Source organism: Trichosurus vulpecula, chromosome 7 (genome assembly GCF_011100635.1).
Source record: "Trichosurus vulpecula isolate mTriVul1 chromosome 7, mTriVul1.pri, whole genome shotgun sequence".
NCBI lineage: Eukaryota > Metazoa > Chordata > Mammalia > Diprotodontia > Phalangeridae > Trichosurus > Trichosurus vulpecula.
The window spans coordinates 252,300,632-252,325,905 of NC_050579.1; the positions used below are offsets into that span (position 1 = coordinate 252,300,632).

Sequence of the window (25,274 nt, forward strand, 5' to 3'; positions counted from 1 at the left end):
TTCATTAGAAATCTGAGATGGTACTTTAACATTGCAGACACTAAAGCAAGACAATAAGCATACTTACTCCAAGTTTAGAATTAGTGAAAACCTTGGTTTTAAAAGAAACATACTTGTTCCTGAACAATGATAAAACACTACACCAGAAGCAGGTTATTAAAGATCTACTATCTACACGGTAGAATCTTTACCAAGAACACTGTACTAGAAGGCAGAAGACCTGGGGTCTATTCTGTCTTCTACCACTTATGGGTATGTCATCTTGGGTGGGTTATTAAACCTCCCTCGACTTCAGTTGTCTCACCCATTAGATTAAAATAATTCTGTATATCTACCTGAGAGAAGAGATCTGAGCCAACTGCATTTAACAAAAATTTACCAAGTCCTGCTACATTCAAAGGAAAATTCTATCACACTTTTAAAGAACAATTAGTGTCAATAATATAAAAACTATTCTCAAAAATTGAGAAAGCTACTAGATTCCCTTAATAAGACAAATAACTAAACCAGAGAAGAAAAAAACAACATAGAACTATAGACCAACATCAGTAATGAATACTGGTTCAAAAGTTTTAAATAAAATCCTGTCAAACAGACTACAGTGATTCATCCACGAAATCATTCATTATAACCACACTGGATATACCAGGGATCCACAAATGGTTTAACATTAGGAAAATAATTAATAAAATTAGTTATATTAAAACAAAAACATCCAAAACCATATGATTTTCTCAAAAGATATGGGAAAAGCCTTTGAGAAAGTACAATATTTATGTTAAAAATCCTTTAAAGTATAAGCACAGAGGGATCTTTTTTTTTTGAACATCATAAAAAGTATCTACCTAAAATCAAAAGTAAGCATCATATGTAATGGAGTACACTAGAATCTTTCCCAATAAATATGAAGGAAAGCAAGGATTACCTCTCTCTCTATTATTATTTGACACAGTTCCAGAAATACTAGCAATAAGAATAAGAAAAGAGATGGAAACTAAAGGCATAAAGATAGGTAGAAGAGCTGACAAAACTATGCGTATTTGCTAATGACACTATGGTTTACTTAGAAAACCACAGAGAACCAGCAGAGATACTGACTGAAACAAAAGCTTTAGCAAAGCTTCTGCAGGCTACAATATAAGCCCTTCATAATAAATAGTATTTCTACATAATAATAACAAAACACAAGAGGCAATAATAGAAAAGGAAATCCTATTCCAAAAAATTACAAAATTCATAAAATACCTGGAGATCAATCTAACAAACCACACGAAATATTCACATATTCAATTACAAAATGGTCCTTAAAGAAATAAAAAACAACATAAACAACTGGAAGAATATTCAGTGCTCAAAGCTGGACCATGACAATATCATAAAAATAACAACACTACCAAAGCTAATTTACTGCTTTAATGCTATGTCAATCAAATTTTTAAAGGGCTACTTAGCATAATTTGATAAAATAGTAACAAAATTCATTTGGAAAAAAAAAACTAGAACAGTATGGGAAATAAAGAAAAGAGGAACGGACAGAGGGGGACTAGCTCTTCTAGAGCTCACACTATATTATGAAGTAACACTCATCAAAACCATCTGGTTTTAATTAAAAAAGAGAGGTAAAATGATGGAATAGGCTATACAAGGGAGAATCAGAAACAAAAGAATTCAACTACTAAGGAAAGAACATCCTATTCAATAAAAACCTTCCAGGAAAACTGGAAAGCTGTTTGGCAGAAATTAGGCTTACACCAACACCTTCCGCCGTGTTCCACAATATATTCTAAATGGATGTGACCTTAATATTAAAGATCATACCATAAAAAAATTAAAGAGAAACACCATGTAACTGTCACAGCCATGGGTAGGAGATGTATTCTTAATTAAACAAGTGACAGAAACAATTACAAAAGATAAAAAAGATAACTTTAATTATATGAAACTGAAAAGCTTCTGTACAAACAAAATGAGTATACCTAGGATAAGAAGGGAAGTAGTTGAAAGGGAAAAACTTTTCTTGTATCAAATTTTTCTGATAAAGATTTAATATGCAAGATACAGAAACAATTTACATACATATATGTATATGTGCATATACATATGTGAGTATAGGTATATGCACATGCATCCATATTTTTTAATAAGACCAAAATATGTGTTCAAATGATATGAACAGTTCTCAAAAGAAACACAGATTATCGACCATCAGATGAAAGAATGCTCCATATCATTATTAAGAGAAATGAAAATCAAAACAACTCTGTGGTTTTATCTCATACCCTGCAAATGAGCAGAGATGACAAAAGATGGGAACAGTCAATGCAGGTGGAATGTGGGAAGTGAGCCATCCATAAGTGAATTGTTTGTGGAGCTGTGAATCAATACAAATATTCTGTAAAGGAATTAGGAATTATGCAAATAAAGTGACAAAATATCCGTACACTTGCTCCAAAGATTCTATCACTAAACTTAAGCTCCAAAGAGGCCAATGATAGGAAAGTTTCTATATACAGCATTTTTTTGTGATAGCAAAGAATTGGAAATAAAGCAGACACCCATTGAATGGGGAATGGCTAAACAAACTGGGGTTCATGAATGTAAGAAATGTCAAATGTGACAAATACAGAAAAATATGGGAAGACCTACAGAAAGTAATGCTGCAAAATAACAAAGAGTATATATGGCTCAAAAAGAAGAGATATAAGAAGACATCTCCACTGTTTTGCAGAGTGGTAAGTCCACAAGTATTTTATAGCGCACATATATTCAGAATTCTCCAGTATTGATCAGTTATGTTGATTTTCTTCTTTTGTTTTTATATAAAAATTATTTGTTATATGAGATAACTCTCTGGGAAGGAGAAGTGCATGAATATTAGGTGAAATTATGGTGCTATAAAAAAATCAATAAAAATTCATTAAAAATAAACAGACTGGAGTATATGTTGTGAGATATATGTGGACAATGAGTTGCTTCATTTTATTTGTCACAATGGAGAGTTCAATTGGGAACTGACTGATATGAAAAAAAGATTCAATAAGAAATTTATTTTTTTAAAGTGTAAAAAAAAAGTTATTAATAACCTAGGATACATAGATATTCTTTTAGGCACTAAAGATATCAAGACAGAGGACACGAACCCCGATCTCAAGGTACTAACAACAATGTAACAGGAGAAAAGGTGCATTTGGAAATAGTCACGGAAATAAGAGTTTTGGAACTGGAAGGCTTTTCAGCGTACATTTAATTCAACCTATACCTTCAAACGGATCCTTACTACAACATATCTGACAAACGATCATTTGATTTCTGCTTGAAAACTTTCAATGAGGAAGAATCCAACACTTCCTAAGGGAGCTTATTCCACTTTAAGAAAACTCTAATTGCCAGAAAGTTTTTTCTGACATCAAACATAACCTGACTTCTTTTCAACTACCATCCACGGCTCCTAACTCTGCCTTCCAGGGCCAAGCACGAGTCTAATCCCTCTTCCATATCATACCTTTTCAAATATTTTGCCCCCCACCCCCCATCTACCCATCTTTCATCCCCAATTATTCTCTTTTCCAGGGTAAACATCCCCCATTTCTTCGACCAATCATCATATAGCATGGAACGAAGGCCCTTTCACTATCCTGGCTACTATTCTCTGGATATTCCATTCTATCATCATCCTAAATTGTGGCACCCAGAAAAGAACACAATACTCCAGGCATGCCTTGCAGGGAAGAGTACAGTGGAACTACTGCCTACTCACTTCTTCAAGCTATTGTCTTCAATGTAATCCAAGACCACAAGAGCTTGTTTTGGCTGTCATGTCCCTTTTTTTTGACTCATACTGAGCTTTCAGTCACTAAAAACTCCCAGGTCTTTTTCCAGACAAACTGCTTTATAACTATGCCTTAATCATCTTGCACTTGTAAAGCTGAATTTTTTAAACCTGAAAGACTATATTTATCACACTTAAATTTCATCTTCTAAGATTCAATCCCATGTTTTAGCCTGTTCAGAGATCTTTTTGGAACTTGATTCTCTCATATCTTCTAGCTTTCTGTTATTTGGAAATCTAAGTATGGTATCTCTACCATTATCCCAGTCATCAACAACAGGGTTATTAACAGCACAAAGCCACACACAAATCCCTGAGGTATTCCACTGGAGACTTCCTGCCAAGCTCATATTAACTACTTTTGGGTCTGACCCAAAAGTTCTGAAGCCATCTAACCATCATTACCATCTATCTTACATTTCTCCAGCTTTTCCCCAAGAACAAGAACATTGCTAGAATCTAGGTTAAACTATCTACAGGATTCTCCAGATCTACTTGCTCAGTAACTCTGTCCAAAAAAAAAAAAAAAAAAAGGAAACAGGCTCTTGTGGCACTGTGCGGCACTATGTGGCACTGCGACCTATTCCCTAGAAAACCATGCTTCTATATGATCAGAAACTGAACAGGCTATGGTAGCACTGCTTCTCCCCCACAATGCACCACCCCCCTTTCATTTTATAGACCCTCAGAAACAGAGGCTCAGAGACTTGCCCAAAGTTACAGAGTCAATAAGGAGCAGAGTTGGGATTGGCTGATTCTCTCTGATTCACAATCCAGCACTCTTTTAAACTATGATGTTCCCACCATAACCACCTCTTTATCTCTTTAATAATCCATTTAAGATAATGGCTAAGTTTAGCCTCAGGAAAAGCTTCAGAAAATACACCTTCCTTCCTTCACTACAGAGGTGGGAGCCTAGAGAAGTCAAGAATACCTTCAGGGATAGCTCACTGGGTAGGGGAGAGGGACAGACACATTCAGAAACAAATGTGACTTAAAAATAAAAGTTATCAATAAAACAGATAAAATTTAATAATTAAAAAACATCAATTTTGTAACTGCCAGAAATTGAAGTTGAGGTCACTGGCCTATGATATACAGATTCTATTGTTGTCTTCTTTTTTTTTTTTTTAAATTAAGACATTTGCCCTTCTTCAGGTTTTCAGAACTATCTTTTACCTTTCTCTGTATCTCCAGCAATAAGCCCAGTTCCTAGCCCATAAGAGGTACTAAGTAAATGCTTATTGACTAAGTGCTGTCAATTATCATCATTCCATCCACACTGAGCAGTGATTATATCCATTTCTTTGATTCTCAACTTTTCCCCGATATACCTTTAAGATAACAACAAAAATCCTTTTCAGAGAATTTAGCTTTCCTTGCCAGAATCAAGTACATAGAGGCCTTTCATCATGAGCTTCTCCTTCTCTCCTACTGTACACCTCAGAATCCTACCACACCATTTCTCATTCTCTTCTTTGCTATGGTCCCTCAGAAGAGGTTGCCTTTCTCTCCTTGCCCAGACCAAGGTTAGGCAAACCATGACTCACAGGCCATATCTGGCCTGCTGCCTATCTTCATAAAATCCATGACCTAAGAATGGTTTTTACATTTTTAAATGGCTGGAAAAAAAAAGAACATCTCATGACACATGAAAATTATATGAAATTCAAATTTCAGTATCCATTAATAAAGTTTTATTGGAATGCAGCCATACCCATTTGTTTACATATTGTCTACTGCTGTTTTCACATTACAATGGCAGGGTTGAGAGTTGTGATAGAGCCCATATGTGGTGCTCTTGCTGCTCTGAAATGCTGTTTGGCACACTTTACATCACAGTGATTTAGTTATAAAATGACAGTATTTCAAGTGCCACGTGTATCACCACACTATGATGTTTTTATTTCTATTTTACTACCAGGGTATACCCACCATGTTAATAAGAAAAGAAGAGGGGAAAAAAAGTATTATGATGACTTTTTGAGCTCAGAACTGAGACTGAATTTTTCTGAATGAGAACCACCCTAAACCACTATTATTGAACACTGAATGCCTTTTGTGGCAGACTTGATCATTTTTCCTAGTGAACTCAACCTAAAATTACAAGGCAAAACAGTGCTTACGTGTGAAATAAGCTGCAATAAAACTAATTTGACAAGTTATGTTGTTTGAATTACAGATAATGTCAAGTTCCTTTATATGCTTCCCATGCTGTCAAAAGTTAAAACGAGAATTGAGATCTACAATTCCACACAAATTTGCAGTGAATTGATTTTCTGACTCAAACTACAGTTCCGGCCGTGTTCTGATGCCAATGCAAATGCCAAAGACATTTCCATATTTCAGAACCCACCTAACTGTGAAGTTGAGGAGCTTCCACCTAACCTTCAATTGGAAGTTATGTAATGACATGATAAAAGGCAAAAATCAAGAGAAGAATCTAATCAAGTGATAAAATGATCAATTAAAATCATATGCTCATGGATTGTTCTCAGTTTGGGCACTACCTGTGTGAAAAGCCATTTTCAAAGATGAAATACATAAAACCTAATTAGAGATCAGCATTAACAGATGACAATAGGGAACACTAATTTTGAACCCCCATTAAGTAAAAACTTACCCCCAAAAAAGAATTCTCTTCTCATTAGTAGATCTGTATTTCAAAAAATTGTACTGAATTTTTTTATTTTTAATTTCATCAATAAAAAGTCTGTAGAAATGTGTTTTCTCTCACCACCTAAGTACCTATGAAATAACCTCAATTTTGCCTCTTGGCCTGCAAAGTCTAAAATATTACAGAAATTTGGCACTCTAGTTGTCCTCTTCATCTCATCCCTTCCTGTATCCACTGGGAACCTGTGCTATCCTTTTTCTTTCATCTTCAATCCCTCCCAATCCACTGGCTCCTTGCATAACCAGGTCTCCTCTGTTCTTAAGAAAATGTTCACCTGAGGACGACAACTTCTATTTGGGGTAAGACAGTGGAGTTGATAGTGGTAGTGATACCCAAAAAAAAAAAGAAAGAAAAAACAGGATGGTGTGGACTATCATGTTAAATATAAACTTTAAAAACAAAAAAGTAAATTGGACATAAGAGAAACCCAGTTTCACATACGATCCTTTTTCTGTTCTTTAAATATTAAAACGTTCATGTTGATGTTACTCAAGTTCATAATAAAAAAAATTAAAACAAAAACTTAGACCTGTCATTTCTTAAACCAGGGGTGGGGAACCTGAGGCCTTGAGCCACATGTGGCCCTCTAGGACCTCAAGGACAGCGCTTTGACTGACTCCAAACTTCACAGAACAAATTCCCTTAATAAAAGGGATTTGTTCTGTAAAACTTGGCCTCAGTCAAAAGGCTGCACCCAAGGACCTAGAAGGCCATGTAGCCTGGAGGCTGCAGGTTTCTCACCCCCATCTTAAACTATTCTCCTCCCTCTCACACCCAAATTTAAAGGGGGAAAAAACCTGTCTATACTCACTGCCTCAACTTCCTTATTTCTCAGTCACTTGGTAATCTGGCTATTGATGCCACCACAAAAGTACAACTGTTTTCTCCAAGGTTTCCAATGCTCTCTTCACCTTTAAGTTCAATGGCCTTTTCTTACTCATCACTGTACCTGAATTGAACTCTGCAGCTGTTGACCACCTCTGCCTCCTGGAGCTTCCCTCCTTTCCGGTATTAGGCATGCTATTCTAAATTGGTTCTTCTCTCTCCAATACCTCATTCATTGCCTTTGAATTATCATCCATTTCCCACCCACTAAGTGCAGGTGCTGCCTAAGGCTCTATCCTCGGCCCCTTTCCTCTCAGTTATCTTAGTTCCCACGGTTGCAACTAGCATCTCTATGTGACTGTCCATACTGTATATCCAGAATCAATCTCGCTGAAGCAGCTGAATAACTAACCACTTGAGACAAAAGTACCAAATAGAGTGTAAGCATCAACATTCTGGCAGTTTGTGTTTTGGTGGAAAAATAAAAAATCAATGTTCTCTCATGTTCAAGATATCCCTGGGACCCATACAACTGACATTTCCCTTCCACTGAGAAGAAGCCAAAGTATTTGCTCTAATAACCGTTCCACTGTAGGGTGCTGGGATGCTGCTAAAAACAAATTATGTGCCTTCGTTTCCTCTCCTCTCACTGATAACTCCCTACGGCCTGGCTTCCAACTTCACCATTTCACTAAAACTGCTCTCTACAAAGTTACCAATGATCTCATAATTGTCCCAACGGCCTTTTCTCAATCTTCATTCCTCTTGACAGCTCTGAAATCTTTAACACCATCAATCACTCTCTTGCCCTTGATATTCTCTTCTCTGTACAGGTTTTTTGGATATCCCTCTCTCCTAGTTCTCTTGTCTGATGGCTCCTTTCCTGAATCTTCATCCAGTTCTTATCCACTAACCATGGGAGTCCCACAGGGCTGTGACCTGGCCCCTCTTCTCTTTTCCCTCTATACTATTTCACTTGGCAATTTCATCAGCTTCTCTGGATTAAATTATCATCTCTACACTGAAGATCCTCCAATCTACTTAACTAGCCCTAACCTCTGTCAACCTCTAGTCTCACATTTCCAACAACATATTAGATATCTGAAACCAAATGTCCCACGCAGCTTAAACTCAGTATGTACAAAAAGGAATTATCTTTTCCCCTAAACTCTACCCTACCCCAAACTCTCAACTCCTCCCAAACTTCCCTATTACTGTCAAGGAAGCCACCATCTTCCGAGTCACTAGGCTCAAAACCTAGGCATCATCCTCTACTTCTCAAAATCTCTCAGCCTCCCAAATCCAAAGCCTGTTGATTTCACCTTTGCAACATTTCTTGAATATGATAGCTTCTTTCCTCTGATACTATCACCACCCTAGTGCAGGTCCCCACCCAGCAAGTCCCATTTCCTAACACCTGGACTATTGCAATAGCCTGCTGGTGGGCTGGCCTGCCTCAAGTCTCTCTTCATTCCAGTCCTTCTATTCAGCTACCAAAATGACTCTCCTAAAGCACAGGTCTAACGATGTCACCCCCTGCCCCCAAAACACACACACACACAACACACACACACCCCACCACCAACACCAGTGCCTCCCTATTACCTCCAGGATAAAACATAGAATCTTCTTTGGCATTTGCAGCCCTTCATTACCTAGCTTCTCCTATCTTTTCAGTTTTTTTACACTTTGCACTCCCATCACGTACTTTTTGACCCAGTGATACTGGCCTCTTTGCTGTTCCTTGAACAAGACACTCTTATCTCCTGACTCTGGCAATTCCATGTTTAGAATGTTCTCCCCTTCTCACCTACTGGCTTCTCTCAAGTGCTAAGACGAATCCCACCTTCTTTAGGAAGAGATCCTCTGATCCATCTTAATTCTAATGCCTTTCCTCAGTTGATTATTTACTATTTATCCTGCATATTAGCTTGTTCGTATATAATTGTTCACGTGTTGTCTCCATTAGTCTGTGAGCTCCTTTGAGGGCAGGGACTGTCAAGCCTTTCTTTGTATCCCTAGTGCTTAGCATAGTGTCTGGCACATAGTATGCACTTAATAAATGCATTTATATAAAATAAATTTATTGACATTGAAATCACAATTTCCTTTGAGTACCTTGGTCAGTTCCAGCTCTTTATTCTTGGCTTGAATGATTGCTTCAAAGTCCTTCTTGCTCCGACTTAACTCTTCCATTAGAATGTGATGCTGCAGAAATACATCCAGATAATACATTTAACACAGCCTTTACTGTATCCTCCTCTCAATCCCACCACTGTGTGTTCTCTGTTCTACAGTTCACTGAAAATGCAAATTTTATTAAAATCCTTCCTTTCTTGGATTCTAACAAATCTCTCTCCACATTTTTTTTGAAGAGGAATAGGAAAGAAAGAAAAGAGAACAATAAGAGATGCCACAACCAGTAAAGAAATAATAACCTAATCTTACATTTGTATACTGTTTCACAGTTTCCAAAGCATTTTGTATGCTGATTTAATCTTCACAACACTTCTGTACAATTTGCCAGGCAGGTATTTTTATCCCTATTTTATATATGAGAAAACTGAGATTCAACAAGTTTATGTCACTGGGTCTGGGTCACAGTTAATAAGAGACAGAAGCCAGGGCCAGAACACCTTTTCTGTTTGTTTGTTTTTTTTTGAGGGGGGAAGGCAGGGCAATTCGGGTTAAGTGACTTGCCCAAGGTCACACAGCTAGTAAGTGTATCAAGTGTCTGATGCCGGATTCGAACTCAGGTCCTCCTGACTCCAGGGCCAGTGCTCTACTCACTGCACCACCTAGCTGCCCCCAGAACACCTTTTCTAACTGAGTCCACTGCAGAACTAGGAGATGCAAGCTGCAGAAAGGCAGGCTTTGGCTTAGTGTAAGGAAAAGCTTTCTGGAAACTACAAATATCTCCAATGTGCCTTACAAGGTAGTGGGTAGTCCTTATCATATGAGGTTTCCAAATAGGGTGAAGAACAATTCATTCTCTTGTTGAGAAAATTCCTGCTAAGGAATTCACTGATCTTTGAGAGACTCTCACTAATGATATCAGATATCACTATGAATCTAGATACCAACTATTTGGCTTTTAGAAAACATTAAAGGGAACTGAGGATCCAAAAAGTCCAAGTAAGCACGTTGGTTGAAATAGAAAACCATCCCAAATAAACTACTTTAGCCAATGCCATCCTGGCTACTCCCTCAATCCATGTGATGCCAGAAAGCTGAATACCATTAATATCTGCTAGAAGTCAAGAAGGGAGCAGCAACAGGAAGCTTCCATTTCATTTCTCAAAGTTGCCATGCTATACATTAGACGGTGACCTATGGTTTGCACTGGGCATGAATCTGCAGTTGTAAACGCAATTTAAAAATTAACAATTCACAAATTCAACACAATTTATATCATAGTAATGACCATTAACTAGGGGTAAAATATAAACCATTCAATAAAGAACACTAGGCTGTTGTCTGGACTTTGCCACTCTACCTATGTATAAACCTCAGTTTCCTTATTTGGAAAGTGGGGAAATACCTGCCTGACCCACCTCACAGGCCAGATGTGGAAATAAAGTCAGGTTATAGCTGCAAAAACACTCCAACAGTTTTTCCCCCTTTAAAAGAACTATATAAATTTAAATTATGATATCTTTAAGTCTGGTCTCAAGAATGGTAAAAAACTTAGGCTGCTTCTTACCACTGGTGCCTGGGAAGTGACTAGAATTTGTTAAATTGTAAGCTGAGAAGTGTCCATGAGCCAAGTACTCGAGCACACAGCAGTTGTTCTGTGTTCCAACATAAGGTAACAAAGGGAGTTGTGTATTTCTCAAGAGGGAGTAAAAATATATGAAGGGAGATCAGATATTTCTACAGTATCTTCAACCAGCGGAACTTGATTTTTTTTTTCCCCAATCAACCTCAACACCTCAATGAGATTTTCAGCAAATGTGATCACACTAGAGAAACCTGCAGCAGGGAATATGTAAATAAATAAATAACTTTTGAAGACATGAAAGTCTTCTCTTGAAAAGAAAACTAAGCCAGCACTGATTTCTTCACCATTCTTTTTCCTCATGGAATTTATATGTTCTATTTGGGGAGTCCTGGGTGCCTTCTGGTGTGGATGACACTGTTTCTCTAAAATGACTGGTCCATAGGTCTAAGAGAGAAGAACATGGAGTTAAACCTTCTGGGAGCTCTGCTCTCAGAACGAATTCTTATTCTGATGCTCATCTTTGCTAATAGGCCCGAAGCCATTTTCTAATTACCCTATGCCCTGACCATAAATTTACAACTGACTTGTATTCAGGATGAATAAAGGAAGGATGAGGCAAATTTTCAAAGATTCAACAAAACTTATAGAACCAGGGAAAAAAAACATCGAGTAGTTCAAACAAATGAACTAAATTACCAGGAATCTTTATCAGGATTTCAACCCTGTGAATCTGTAGCTTCCTGTCCTTTCAGTAAATCGATCTGCTTCACTGATTGTTAAATTGCACATTCTCAAATCGGTCTGAAACGTTTAATTGCCATTTTCTGCTAATCACTACAGTCCCCATCTTTGGCTGGCTATAGCTCTGAATGGGTGAGGTCAGCAGGGGCAGCAATGGGCCCCACAGCCCAGGCACAGCTGACATATCCCCCCCACCCCCACCTTTCTTTTTTTTTCTTTTGCAGGGGGGAAGGCAGGGCAATTGGGGTTTTAAGTGTGTCAAGTGTCTGAGGCCAGATTTGAACTCAGGTCCTCCTGACTTCAGGGCCAGTGCTCTACTCACTGAGCCACCTAGCTGCCCTTCTCACCTTTCTAATTGCACGGCCTACCCCAAACCATGAGCCTCACAATTCCCCAGAGGCTCTGAGTCCATTTTACTAGAGGAAGGACTGCTCAAATGAAGTTGCAGGCTTTTGTGCATAGACCCAGCATGTCTGTGGGGCTCCACATCTCCGAACTGATGGTGTAAGCAGCTGCCATCTGCTCCATTTGACAAACTGGAGGTACAGTGGAGGTGGAGGATAAGTAGGAGAAGCAGCCATCAGTCATGCAAGGCTTGACTGCACCCCCTGCTCTACAGTTGATGGAACAATTTCAACCCAGTGGCAAGAGATAAGTTACCTCCTGCAGGGCCTGTGCCAGCTGCTCCTTCAGGTCCTTTTCCCCATGCTGTTTTTCCAAACCCTGCAAAGCCAAAAACAAATGGAAGGTTTCCTTGAGGGGAAGTGAAAGGAGGAATAAAACCCAGCAACATGCAGAGCAGAGTGGATGGCACGGGCATCTGGGAGCAGCAGGGGGCGGAAGGGGGAGTAGGGAGCAGGTGGGAACAACTCCTCTTTTCTCTCAAGCTGTTACCTACAAAGGGATTGAAGCCAAGTTGCCTGACTTTATAGTGCCTATGATGAGATTTTCACCTTTAACTCATTCCCAGGCTACTCTGGAAATACAATGAATTGTTCCAAGCATCTTTCACAAAATTACAGTTCTTTGATGTAAAAGAGCACTTGACCTTAATCTCAGTTTCCTCACCTATGAAATGCAAACAATGATATCTGTACTACCTACCTTACAGGACTGCTGAAGGGGCTTTTGTGGTAGAAAGAGCCATGGATTTGGAATCAAAGGACTTGGGACTAAACTTTAGCTCTGCTGGTTATGAGCTACGTGACTTTGGATAAGTCACTTAATATCCGTGTCTCAGTTTCCTCATCAGTCAAACGAGGAATTGGACCGGCTGATCTCAAAGCCTCTTCCAGCCTGAAACTCAATGAACCAGAATACACAGAGTGTTTCAGAAACATTAGATACCTACTTGAAATGTCTCAGCCTGGCCTGCAGAACCATTACCTTCCCACTCTTAAGCCAGGATCATAGTTTTAGAGCAGAAAGGCATCTTGCAGGTAATTCAAAAAGTCTAACCTCTTATTTTGCAGATGAAGAGTATGGTCATATAAGGAATAGGTAGCAAAACTGAGAACCAAGTCCAGATGTTCTGATTCCAAAATCAGCCTTCTTTCCGCTGTACCACACTGGCTACTCTCAAGTGGTTTTGGGAGCTGGAGAGGCGGCACCTCTCCATCCCATTATACATATTCTGTTCGTTATCCTTTCTGTCACAGCTACACCTCTTCCTCTGTCCAAGTGCCTGTTGACCTCATTTTTACCATTTTATGTCCATCACCTTCTATGTGAATTTGCCCTTTGAACTGCATTAGTTCTCTTAATACATTCTGTATCAAATCATGCAGTTATTACTATCACCTTAAAACTGTTCATTGGTTTTTGCATGTGTGCTAAGTCGCATTTCTTCAACAAGATCATAATTTGTTTGAAGGCAAGGACTGATGTTAAGCTTCAAGGTATCCCCAGAGGACCTACCACGTGCACAATAAGAGCTTAATAAATGTCACTGAAATATGAAGATTAAATTAAAATGCATTTTCCAACTTGTTACGAAGATTAATAATCTTATCATAAAATTTACCTGTTCCCTCCGTCAGGGAGGGGAAATAAGATCTCCAAGTGCACAGAAGGCAATGCTCCTTATAAAGATGCTTCACTCCCCTCAACTTCCATACATCTGACCCTCTTCTCACAACTGGCAAGTAGGCAGTGGAATTCTTCAACCCAGTTGTTCTTGTTTTTGACTCTGTGGCTTTACTGGGTCCGGGGTAGTTGTTGCCACATCAGATTTTTAAAAATTTTTTTTCAATTAATAAGTTTATTTTCTCTCCCTGATGCTTTTCTCCATTAGGAAAAAAACACACAAACACTTGTTTTAAATTGTAAAAGGTCATTTGAGCAGGTAAAAGGTGAGTAACCTGAATGGAAATGTCCTCTGTTAATTTCCAGAATTGTATCAGGCCAAAGGCAGCAAAGATTTAGATACAAATAATCAGCCCAAATGCATAGCACTCCATGTGCTGCCATTCTCAAAATCACTTATCACAAGGGCATGAAGAGGACAGACCTTAAAATGCCTCAGAAATAAGAAAATTAGGCTCAAGATATGAGCTTTTACCTCAAAGAATAAGCAGATGATTAATGTGAACATTATAAATTATCTTGTCCTCAGTCACTTGATTCAAAGGCGAAAGCTAGTCTTTACATAACTTTTTGGGTCCTTGTCTCCTAATTTGACTTAGCTCTTGACCAGTTTGGTATTAAGTAGGCAGAATATATGCATATATGATTCCTGCCCTCATCAAGAATTTGGTGTTCTGAAGCATTCTGGTCTGTAGACCACAGAACCCACTTATCTAAACAGAGGCCATCCCTTGATTCACTAGTCATGGTGAGAGAACTGGAACACTCCCTGCTCCCCATTGTTATTTCCAGATTCACTCTCAATCACTATTATGCAATAACTTACTTCTCCTTCAAGGTTTATTTAATCTGTGTTTATCACCCAATCAAGATTCTGTAGGCTGTCAACCACTGAACTCCAGAACTCTTGCTTTCCTCCTTCAGAAAATTCAGTGCCTGACCCACAGTCTTCCTCTCATCGTTCCTCCTGCCTTCACACACACTATGGGACTTCAACATACAAACTGATATTCTCTCAAATACCCCAACATTATACCTACCTCTCTGCTACCATGTGGCTCCATTCAATAAGATCCACCTTCCCGTTACCCCACGGATTACATATAAACATGTAATAAACATATGTAAACATACACATGTTTGGCTTTTGAAGCCCTCTACAAACTTGCCCCTTCTTACTTTTCCAGTTTTCTTACACCTTTCTTATACCCCTCCACATACCCCAGCCACAATGGTCTCTTGGCCATTCCTGGAAAATGATCCTCCATCTCCCAACTCTGTGACTTTTCAATGGCTGTACCCGTGTCTGGAATTCTCTCCTTTTATCTTGGTCTCCTGGCTTCCGTTAAGACTAAGCTAAAATCCCATCTTTCACATCTTGTGACCCACCTTAATACTAAGGCCTTCCATTCAAGGTTACCTCCAATTTATCATTTATATATACTGTTTGGACATAGTTGTTTGCATGATGTCTTCTCCATTAAACTGAGGTCTTTGAGAACAGGAACTGTTTGTGCCTTTCTTTGAATCCCCAGAGTTTAACATAGTGCTTGGCCATGTACCTGATGCTTAGTAAATTCTTGCTGACTTGACTTAATGAGGTGTTCTGGGATAGAGACATGGATACAGTTCTGCCTGGACCACAGCCATGACACAACTAAACCAGCATGTTTTTCAAGATCAAAACTGTCAGAAGAGGGGCTCGGCACACCAAGTGCATACCAAATATCTAAGCTGTAGAGGATCGGATACCTCTATTGCTGGCTGTTCAAGATGGGGAGGGGAAGAATCATAAAACCCAACTAAATCATAACTTTGTCCTCTGCAGCTAAATTATTGTCAAGGTCTGGCATACAGAACTTAGGTTTTTTTTTTTTGGGGGGGGGGGGTGTTTTAGGAAGAGCAAGATAATCTGTTAACCTAAATTTGTCTTCCAGGTAAACATGATTCAGCTTTTTGTAAAAAGAAGAATGCTATCAATAACCAGTGGCACAGATGCCAAATCATTTCTTCTTCTTTCTTTCTTTTTTTTTGGAGACAATCTGGGGTTAAGTGACTTGCCCAGGATCACACAGCTAGTAAATGTCTGAGGCCATTATTTAAACTCAGGTCCTCCTGACTCCGGGGCTGATGTTCTATCTACTGTGCCACCTAGCTGCCCCACTCCAAATCATTTCTATGAGAAATGTATATTAAAACAACTCTGAGCTTTTTGCCTCTCACCCACCAGAGAAAAAGTGATAAAAAACAGAAATGGTCATTAAAATGGTTGTAGAAAGATAGGCACTGTAAGACACTGTTGGAGGAGTTGTGAACTGCTCTAGCCCTTTTGGAAGACAATTTGGAATTAGAAAAAAAGGGACAGGCACAAAAGATATACCTCTAATAAACTGCCTTTTATTTTCTCACATTCTGTACCTCTAAGTGCGGCTCCTTCTCCTGGAAATTTTTCTCTAGCTGTTCCACTCTCTGCTGCTGCTGGACCTGCTCTGTAAGCAGCTGGTCCTGTAACTCCTGCAGCTCCTCCTCCAACTTCACAACATCCTTCTGGGCCCTCTTGTGGCACTGCTTCTTTATACTCAGAACAGCCACCTGCTTCTCCTGAACCTTCACCTTCAGCTTGAGGATCTTGGCCAGCGTCTTCTTAAGCATGTCCAAGCTGCTTTGAGACTGTGACAAGCTTGGGCCTTTGTGCTCCTCGCTGGGCGGCACTACTGCTTTTTCTGAAATAGTATGAAGGTCATCCTCCGCTGCTCTCTCCCCACTTGGTCCAGGAGAAGCCAACTTTTGGTCCATGTTTTGAGGGGCCTGTTGGGCCATTTCGGCTCTTCCACAGGATTTCCCTGACTGCTCGTAGTCATGGGACACTTTATTTACTTTGGTTCTGGAGTCTGAAGAGCCCTCTGCTCCAGGGCTATCCAACTCCTCTAAACTACATTTCCTTTTGGTTCTTGAGCACTTAACTACTGGCCTATCGTTCCTCAGGGCAAGACATAAGTGGATTTTTTCCCAGTCTTCCTCTACTACTTCATATTCGTATTCTGCATTCTCCTTATTTTCTAGTGGAACTCCAAGCTGGATTCGGTCTCCCTCCTGGATAGGATAGGCCTTTAGAGGTTCCAGGCGTTGCTTGTTCAGCCAAACCCCATTCAGACTCTGGGGAATGAGAAGAGACACAAATGAATAAACTTCACAATGTTTATTCTCTTTAATGGGGGGGGGGGGGTCTCTCTGCTACAAATCTTTCTGCATCCTCAGAAGAAAAACTCTTGAGAACAAACTGCAAGGAACAACTACTTTTAGAAATAGCATTTTTCAAGTGCAGCTTTGATTTATCTCTTACATATTTTATATTCATGCCTCCACTGAGAAGTATCTGCAAAACAGGCAGGAATCATTTTATTTCAGGTAGTAATAATACTAACTAGTACTTAACACCTTGAGGTTTGCAAAGCACAGCAGAGTACAAATGTTATCTTATTTGGTCCTCACCACAACCCCGTGAGGTTGTCACTATCATTATCCCCATTTTACAGATAACGCAAGTGAGGCTGAAGGAAAGTGAATGACTTGTCCAAGGGTCACAAAGCTATTGTCTGAGACAGGATTGGAACTCAAGCCTTCCTGATTCCAAGTCCAGCACTCTTGAAGAATCACTAAAACAAATGCAACAGCACTGAAGGAAAAGTAAAATTAAGCCACACCTCTCGGTATTATGAAATGGAAAAAGTTCAGTTCGATTGTAGACAGTTTCTAATGGTGATATCAGTGAAGTAGGATATGCCTAAGAAAGTCACTGAGAAGTGAGCAGAACCAGGAGAACACTGTACATAGTAACACCCACAATGCATGATGACTGACTGATAGACTTAGCCCTTCTCAGTTATGCAAGGACCTAAAACAACTGCAAAGGACTCATGATGGAAAATGCCATCCACATCCAGAGAAGGAACTACAGAATCTGAAAGTGGAGCAAAGCAGACTATTTTCTTTTTTTTTTCTTCTCTTTCTCATGGTTCCTCCCATTCATTATAATTCTTCCTTACAACATGACTAATGTGAAAATATGTTTAATAGGAATGTATATGTAGAGCCTATATAGACTGCATGCCATCTTGGGGAGGGAGGGGGAGAAAATTTAAAACTTATGGAAGTGAATGTTGAAAACTAAAAATAAATAAACTAATAAAAAAAAAAAAGAAAGTCACTGAAACAGCCGGACACAGAAATGAAACCAAAAACCCCTCTGGAACACACTACCTGTGAGCAAGTTACTTCCCCTCTGTGGACCCCAGTCTCCTTACCTATCAAATGAAGGGGTTGGATGTTAGCCAAGTTCCCTTCCCGTTTCTTATAATCTTGTACATATCAGGGTAAATGTGGCTCAGTGGAGAGAGTACGGACTTGGAATCTGAAAGACGTGGTTTTAAGGGCACTTCAGATACCTCCTGGCTCTGTGACGCTGGGCAATTCAAGAAAGCCCTTTAAAACCTTCTTCTTCACCTCTAAGATGGGCACCTACTTTCCCACGTTTGTTGTGAGGATGAAAATGACAAGGTAGATAATAAAGCTAGAGTGCTATATTGTCAGCTATTATTATAACGAAACTTACAAAGTACACAAAAAATCAAGGAGAAAGGAACACCAATGCCTTGGATTGGGCATCATTATTCTGCAGGTTGAAACGATTGTCCAGTTGATTCACTCATTAAGCACTTGTGACCTACTGTGCTCAGTGCTATAGGAGATAATTATGAAAAAATGTAAATATGGAGATGATACAGGTCCTATGCTTGAAGAATTTACAGTCTGGCTGTGGAGACAAAAATGTACACACATGAAACCAGAGAACAATACAAGGTAATATATTAGCAAATATGAAGTTCTGTGTACTGACCATAAATTCTATTTCATAAGGGAAAAAGAATCAAGGGGTCAAATTAATTCATGGGAAAAGTTGATTTTGAGCTAGGCTTGAAAAAAGTGTGGGATTGAGGTCAGTTACTACAGCTGGGGGACATCTTCAGAGGGGCTCGTACGCATCTCAGATTCCAGGTTTAACTTTAGGGCCAGGATGGAGATGAAGTGAAGCTCTAAAATAAAGCTAAGATATTGTCAGCATATACATGGCACATTCAACTCCTGAACCTTATTTTTTTGTCAGTTTTATTCAACCCAAAGATTAGGGGTAATATAAGATAGCATAGTAATTCAAGAGCAATGAGTAGATAGCATGTAACACTTCCTTTTCTCCTTCTCTCCACGCCTCTTCAAGGCTCTCAACTGTAGCAATTTTGCATGCAAGATTTTCCCTACTACAATCTCTGAGGCCTGTTTCTCTAAATGAATATTTTGATGAAGAGTTGGCCTAAGGACAGTATGATTCTTTGGCTACTGTGCCCTAACATGACTCACTTGGCCAACCCATTCCCCAAACTGTTTCAAGTCAACCTGGAAGTGACCAGTTCATGGCAGACCTCTGACTTAAATAATACCTGACACATTAACAAAGAACAAAGCAGCTACAGTCTGGGAACTATTAGAAACAGGAACGACTTGAGAAAAAATTAAATTTAATATTGTACACACAGCAAACTTCTCAAAGTCAAAAAGCGAGCTGACCATGAGTGTCAAAGGTCAAGCTACAGAAATTTAAGTAAAACCCAAAGGGCAATGATGGATTTAGTCATCAGGTGAAAAACAGTGAGTTAATATGGAACAGGGGTTTGAAGAGAGGTAAAGGGAACTAAAGGGGCAAAGAAGAAACAACAGAGCCTAAGGAGGTCAGTCTAAGATCATGGTAACACGCCATGACCTCCATGTACTTTCTCTACATGCCTTCTCAAATATACCATGTCTGAGAAATAAGCTCACAGTATTCATTCTACTATTTCCTTTGGTTCTATTTCCCTATCTCTTAACTCCTGGTGCCACCTAGTGGCATAAATCTTCCTACATCTGTCTTTCAACTGCTTTTCAGTCACAGGTGACACTAAGAAAAGACAATCCACACAGATGCCCAACAGGCCATTCGGATATTCAGATTTCAAAAGATCATAGATTTAGAGCTGGAAGGGACTTCAGAGGTCATATAGTTAAACTTTCTCATTCTACAGATGAGGAAATAAGACAAGTTAAGTGACTTGTCTAAGGTCACAGAGGTTGAAAGTACTACATGCAATTTCAAAGTGTTAAAGACAAAAATGATGAAATATGGAAGTAGGCAATGTTAGATGCGTTTGGGGAAGAGAGAAACACTAGGACAATGTTGGTGGAGTTGTGAACTGGTCTAATCATTAAGGAAAATAATATGGATAATTATGTAAGAAGGTCATATATATCCCAAGAGGTTGTATGGAAAAAAGGGTACAATATATAGCAAAATATTTGCTAAGGCACTTTCTCTGGTAGCAAAAACTTGGAGATATAGGAGGTACCCAGTGGCTGGAAAATAGATGAATAAACTGGAGTACCTGAATGTAATGGGATGTTACTGCACTGGAAGGAACAGTGAAAATGGAGGATTCAAATAAATATGAGAAGACCTTATGTGAACTGACAGAGAACAAAAAGCAGAACCAAAAGAACAATATAGCCTAATGCAACCCAATGACTATAACAAATGTAAATGAAGACAACACTTAATGGCAAGAGATTCTAGGGCAAACACAGTGTCCGATGTTGGTTCCATTTGATAGTAAAACACTTTCCTGAAGCCATGAAAAATTGCTGAGTGAGGTGGTAAATACTTCTAATCCCTACCATTGGGAAAGCTGATGCTGGTGGATCTCTCAAGCTCAGTGGCTCAGAGCTGCAGTAGGCTAAAACAATCAGGTGTTTGCACTAAGTCCAGCATCATTATGGTGAACCCTCAAAATCAAGAGTTGCCTAAGGGTTGCCTAAAGAAGGGTGCATTGGCCTAGGTCAGAAATAGAGCAGTGAGAATTGGCCATTGAGTAGCCCTTGCTATTTAAAAGAGATACCTAATCTTAAGAAGGAAGTCAAAGGAGAGACAGGAAGGAAGGAAGGAAAGAAGGAAGGAAGGAGGGAGGGAGGGAAGGAAGGGAGAGAGAGAAAGGGAGGGAGAGAGGGAGGGAGAGAGGGAGGAAGGAAGGAGGGAAGGAAGGAAAAAAGTGAGGGAGAGAGGAAGGAAGGGAGGAAGAGAAGGAAGGAGAAGAAATGGTAAATTAAAAGCACTCAAAGATCCTTTTTTGCATAGTTCTATCAAAATCTTTCTATGTGCTGTGGCTTATAATCATCTGCAAGGATAGGTCACTGTCATAATTATTTAAATGGCTAGGAAATAAGACCCTCAGATTAAAAACAACTTGCCTAATGTTTCTCAACAAGTCTACTTGGGGGGATGGTGAGATAAGATATTGTAACACTTCTTTTGTCCATTTCTCAGACTCTAGTCACCCCAGATATTTAGGCATTTTTGTGCACTCTAAGAAGAAAAATTCACCAAAGGTCAAAGAAAGAAATAGAAACCCAAGACCATGAGGCAACGTTCACCTGGCTACTAGAATACTAGCTAAGCTGTCCTAAGCACCTGTATCTCAAAAGCCTTTACTGAGTCTGCAGTCTGAGAATTCCAAGTAAATTTCTCAGTTAAGGAACATTTACTATGTGCCAGGCACTATGCTAAGTGCTCGGGGATAAAAAGGCAAAAACATGGTCCCTGTGCTCTTCTGCTCATTCTAACAGGAAATAGAACATGCAAATAAATATGTACATATAAGACACATACTGTGTAAATGGAAGGGAATTCAGAATAAAGGCATTAGCAGCTGGCGAAGTCTGGGAAAAACCTTTTTGGGGAAGGTGGGATTTCAGATTTGAAGGAAGCCAGGGAAGCCTGGTAGAGGGTGGGGAGGAAAGGCATTCTAGGAATATGAGACATCAGTGAAAATGCATTGACTCAGAGGACGGAGTGAGGTGCAGGGAACAACAGTAAGAAAGGGAGTGTTGAGAGCAAGGAATAGTTTACTTATCAGATTTATGGGAAAGGAAAGAATTCATGACACAACAAGAGATAGAGAGCACTACAAAATGCAAAATGGGTAATTTTTATTATGTTAACTTGAAAAGTTTTTGTATAAGCAAAGCCAATGCAACAAAGATTAGGAGGGAAGCAGAAAACTGGGAGAAAATGTTTACAACTAGCATCTCTGATAAAGGTCTCATCTTTAATATATACAGGGAACTGAGCCAAATTTATAGGAATACAAGTCATTCCCCAATTGAGAAATGGTCAAAGGATATGAACAGGCAGTTTTCAGAGGAAGAAATTAAAGATATCTATAGGCATATGAAATCACTGCTGATTAGAGAAATGCAAATCAAAACAAGTCTTAGGTACCAGATCTCTCCTATCAGATTGCCTAACATGACAAAACAGGAAAATAATAAATGCTGGAGAGGATGTGGGAAAACTGGAACACTGTTACATTGTTGGTGGAGTTGTGAACACAATTTGGAACTATAAAAATGTACATACCCTTTGACCCAGCAATACCACTTCTAGGGCTGTATCCCAAAGCAATCATACATGTGGGAGAGGGACCCATATGTACAAAAACATTTATAGCAGCTCTTTTTGTGGTAGCAAAAAATTGGAAATCAAGAGGATGCCCATCAACTGGGAAATGGCTAAACAAATTGTGGTTTATGAATGTAATGGAATACTATTGTGCTATAAGAAATGATGAGCAGGCAGACTTCATAATAACCTGGAAAGACCCAGACATCTCCAAAGGACTCATGATGGAAAGAGCTAGCTACATCCAGAGAAAGAATTGTGGAGTCTGCATGCAGATTGAGGCACACTGTTTGCTCTCTTTTTTTCTCTTCTTTTTTGGTTTTGTTTCTTCTCTCTCATGATTCATTCCATTGGTCATAATTCTTCTTTACAACTTGACTATTGTATAAATAAGTTTAATATGAAGGTATATGTAGAAGATATAGAAGATTCCATGCCATCTTGGGGAGGAGGGGAAGAAAATCTGGAACTCAAAAAACATGCAGAACTGAGTGTTGTAAACTAAAAATAAAAAATCTTAATTTAAAAAAAAAGGGGGAGTGTTGCTGGATCATACAGTACATAGAGAGGAATGAAATGTAAGACTAGAAAAGGTAGGAAAGAGTCAGGTTGTGAAGAGCTTTGAAAGCCAAAGAGAGGATTTTATATTTGAACCTGGAAGTAATAATCCCAAGTCTACTGCAATAGTCCAGGCATGAGGTAATAAAGACTGTACCAGGGGGATGGCTGATCAAGCAGAGAAAAGTGGACTTACATCAAAGATGTTGTGAAGATCGACAAGACTTGACAATAGAGTGGGTGTGTGAGGTGAATATGGATGAGGAAGAGAAAAGGACACCAAGGTTGTGGGTCTGAGTGACTGGGAGGATGATGGTGCCCTTGGAATGTAATAGGCAAACCTGTAGACAAGGATGGTTTGGGGAAGAAAGAGAATGAGTTTTGTTTCAGACGTGTTCAGACAGTTTGAGATGTCCAAGAAGCACTTAGGGATTTCAAGACTACAGCTCAAGAGAGAGGTTAGGGCAAGGGGTCTGGGAATTAATCACACAGAAATGATTCACTGAACCCATACAGCTGATAAGATCACCAAGACAGATGGTACAGATAGAAAAGAAAATGAGAGCAACAGCAGATCTCTGAGGAATACCCATGGTGGGTGGACACGATATGGTTAAGGATCCAGCAAAGGAGGATGAGGACTGAATCAGAAAGACAGGCAAACCCCAGAGAACAGTGACACCAAAACCTAGAGAAGAGAGGGCATCCAGGAGAACAGCGTGATCAAAAGTGCCAAGGGAGAAAGAACAAACAAGAAGGATCAACAAACTGGAGATGAGAAGAAGTACTGTCATCAGAAAGAGAAGGAGAAGGTCAGGGGATCAGTCTGAGATGTCTCAAGGAACCAAAATGGTCTTTCATGTTGTCACTAACCTATATTTTATGCACTCTTGAAAAAAAGAATGGTGAAAGCATTATGTGATGAGACACAGCAAACATCTTCTAAACCACTTATTAAAAGCTGTGAGACCAAAACAAGTTCATTCCTGATGTTAAGCTCTATCACAAATTTTTTGCATATTTGTCTCAGTGTTTTTAAAAACAAACTCAAAATACTGTAAACCCCATCAAAATTTCATTAAAAATAAAATTCCTGACTCCATATTTAAGTGCTCGTTCTTATCCCAATAGATAAGACTGGCCATTTTGTGACAGATTATGGTGATCTGAGTCTTTATTTTTATTAAAACTGTACATCATCTAAAGGCCTCTTAGCATACATCCTTAGGCAAAAGTGGAACAATGAAATCTTGCAGCTGAAACTCAATCAATCATCAACAAAGGGAGGAAGCCAAGGTACTCATTCTACCAAGCAGAGGAAGCCACACCAAAAGACTGCCTAGCAAAAAGGGAATTTCTTCCCAACAGCTGCTCCCCTGACAACTTCCCTTTTTCTACCTTAGGTATAGCTTTCTGAAAGAGATAAAATACAGCACACAAATTTAACAAATGCTAATTGTCTTTAAATGTAGAGAGATGTCTCAAAAAGATCTTTGGTCAGCAATCTGTCTCTTTATTAGGAGAGTAAAATCTGAAGGGAGAAGTTGTATGAATAAGAGAGCCCTGCAATAAAGGAATATAAAGTTAATACTGAAACATGGTCTAAGTATGTAACAAGGTCTTGCTTCTCAGAAATGTTGTCTTTGTCTGTTTCCCTGTTGTAGTTGTTCAAGAATTTTTAACATGTGCCAGTTTGAAGGCCTGGGAAGGTCTCCGAACTTCATCATTAACCCTTTTCTTCAAAGAAATGGGTAAAGCTACCACATGCTTGTACCTTCTTTCCTCCCAAGGAAAGAAAAATCAAAGAAACATTTATACTCCCATGCAGACCTAGTCAACTCAGATTTTTTCAAAAAATCAACTCTTGTCTTAAAGTAACTTTCTATAAAACTGTGCATAATTTCACTTTGCCTTCAAAATTCTAAAACCAACTACGGCAAGTTAGCCCCGATGCCCTTTATTTGATATTCAAACAGTGCCTTGCTAAGACTGCTGAGTTAAATGATCTGCTATTTGTAAATCAAAACCCTCCTGCTACACAGTGTAAAAGCAACTCCACCATACAGCAGGAAGGTGCTTTCTCAAACAGCATGAATTCTGCATTCATGTTTGTACAAAATGAAGGCCTACTGGCTCTCATGGAGTTCTGAGCCCTCTTCATCCACCATCTAACATGCTCTTCCGTAAGTCCTTGGTTCTGGCATAGATGATAAAATTCACTGCTACAGAGTTTCAGCAGCCACAAGGATTACTGAGTTAACAATTCCCTGAAGGTGCTCATACATTAGAGGTAGCC

General features: G+C 39.2%; 1 protein-coding gene across 2 annotated transcripts in view; it reads right to left on the reverse strand.

Annotated features, from left to right (window-relative positions):
* RNF8 (ring finger protein 8) overlaps nt 1-25,274 on the reverse strand; it is a 68,790-nt gene that overhangs the window by 19,744 nt on the left and 23,772 nt on the right. Inside the window, exons 3-5 of one of the 2 annotated variants that reach the window (XM_036769099.1) lie at nt 16,297-17,034; nt 12,454-12,516; nt 9,450-9,539 (exon numbers count right to left, since the gene is read on the reverse strand). In XM_036769099.1, coding sequence (XP_036624994.1) covers nt 9,450-9,539; nt 12,454-12,516; nt 16,297-17,034 — 891 coding nt within the window. The remainder of the gene's footprint in view (nt 1-9,449; nt 9,540-12,453; nt 12,517-16,296; nt 17,035-25,274) is intronic. The other variant, XM_036769100.1, reaches the window with a different exon arrangement.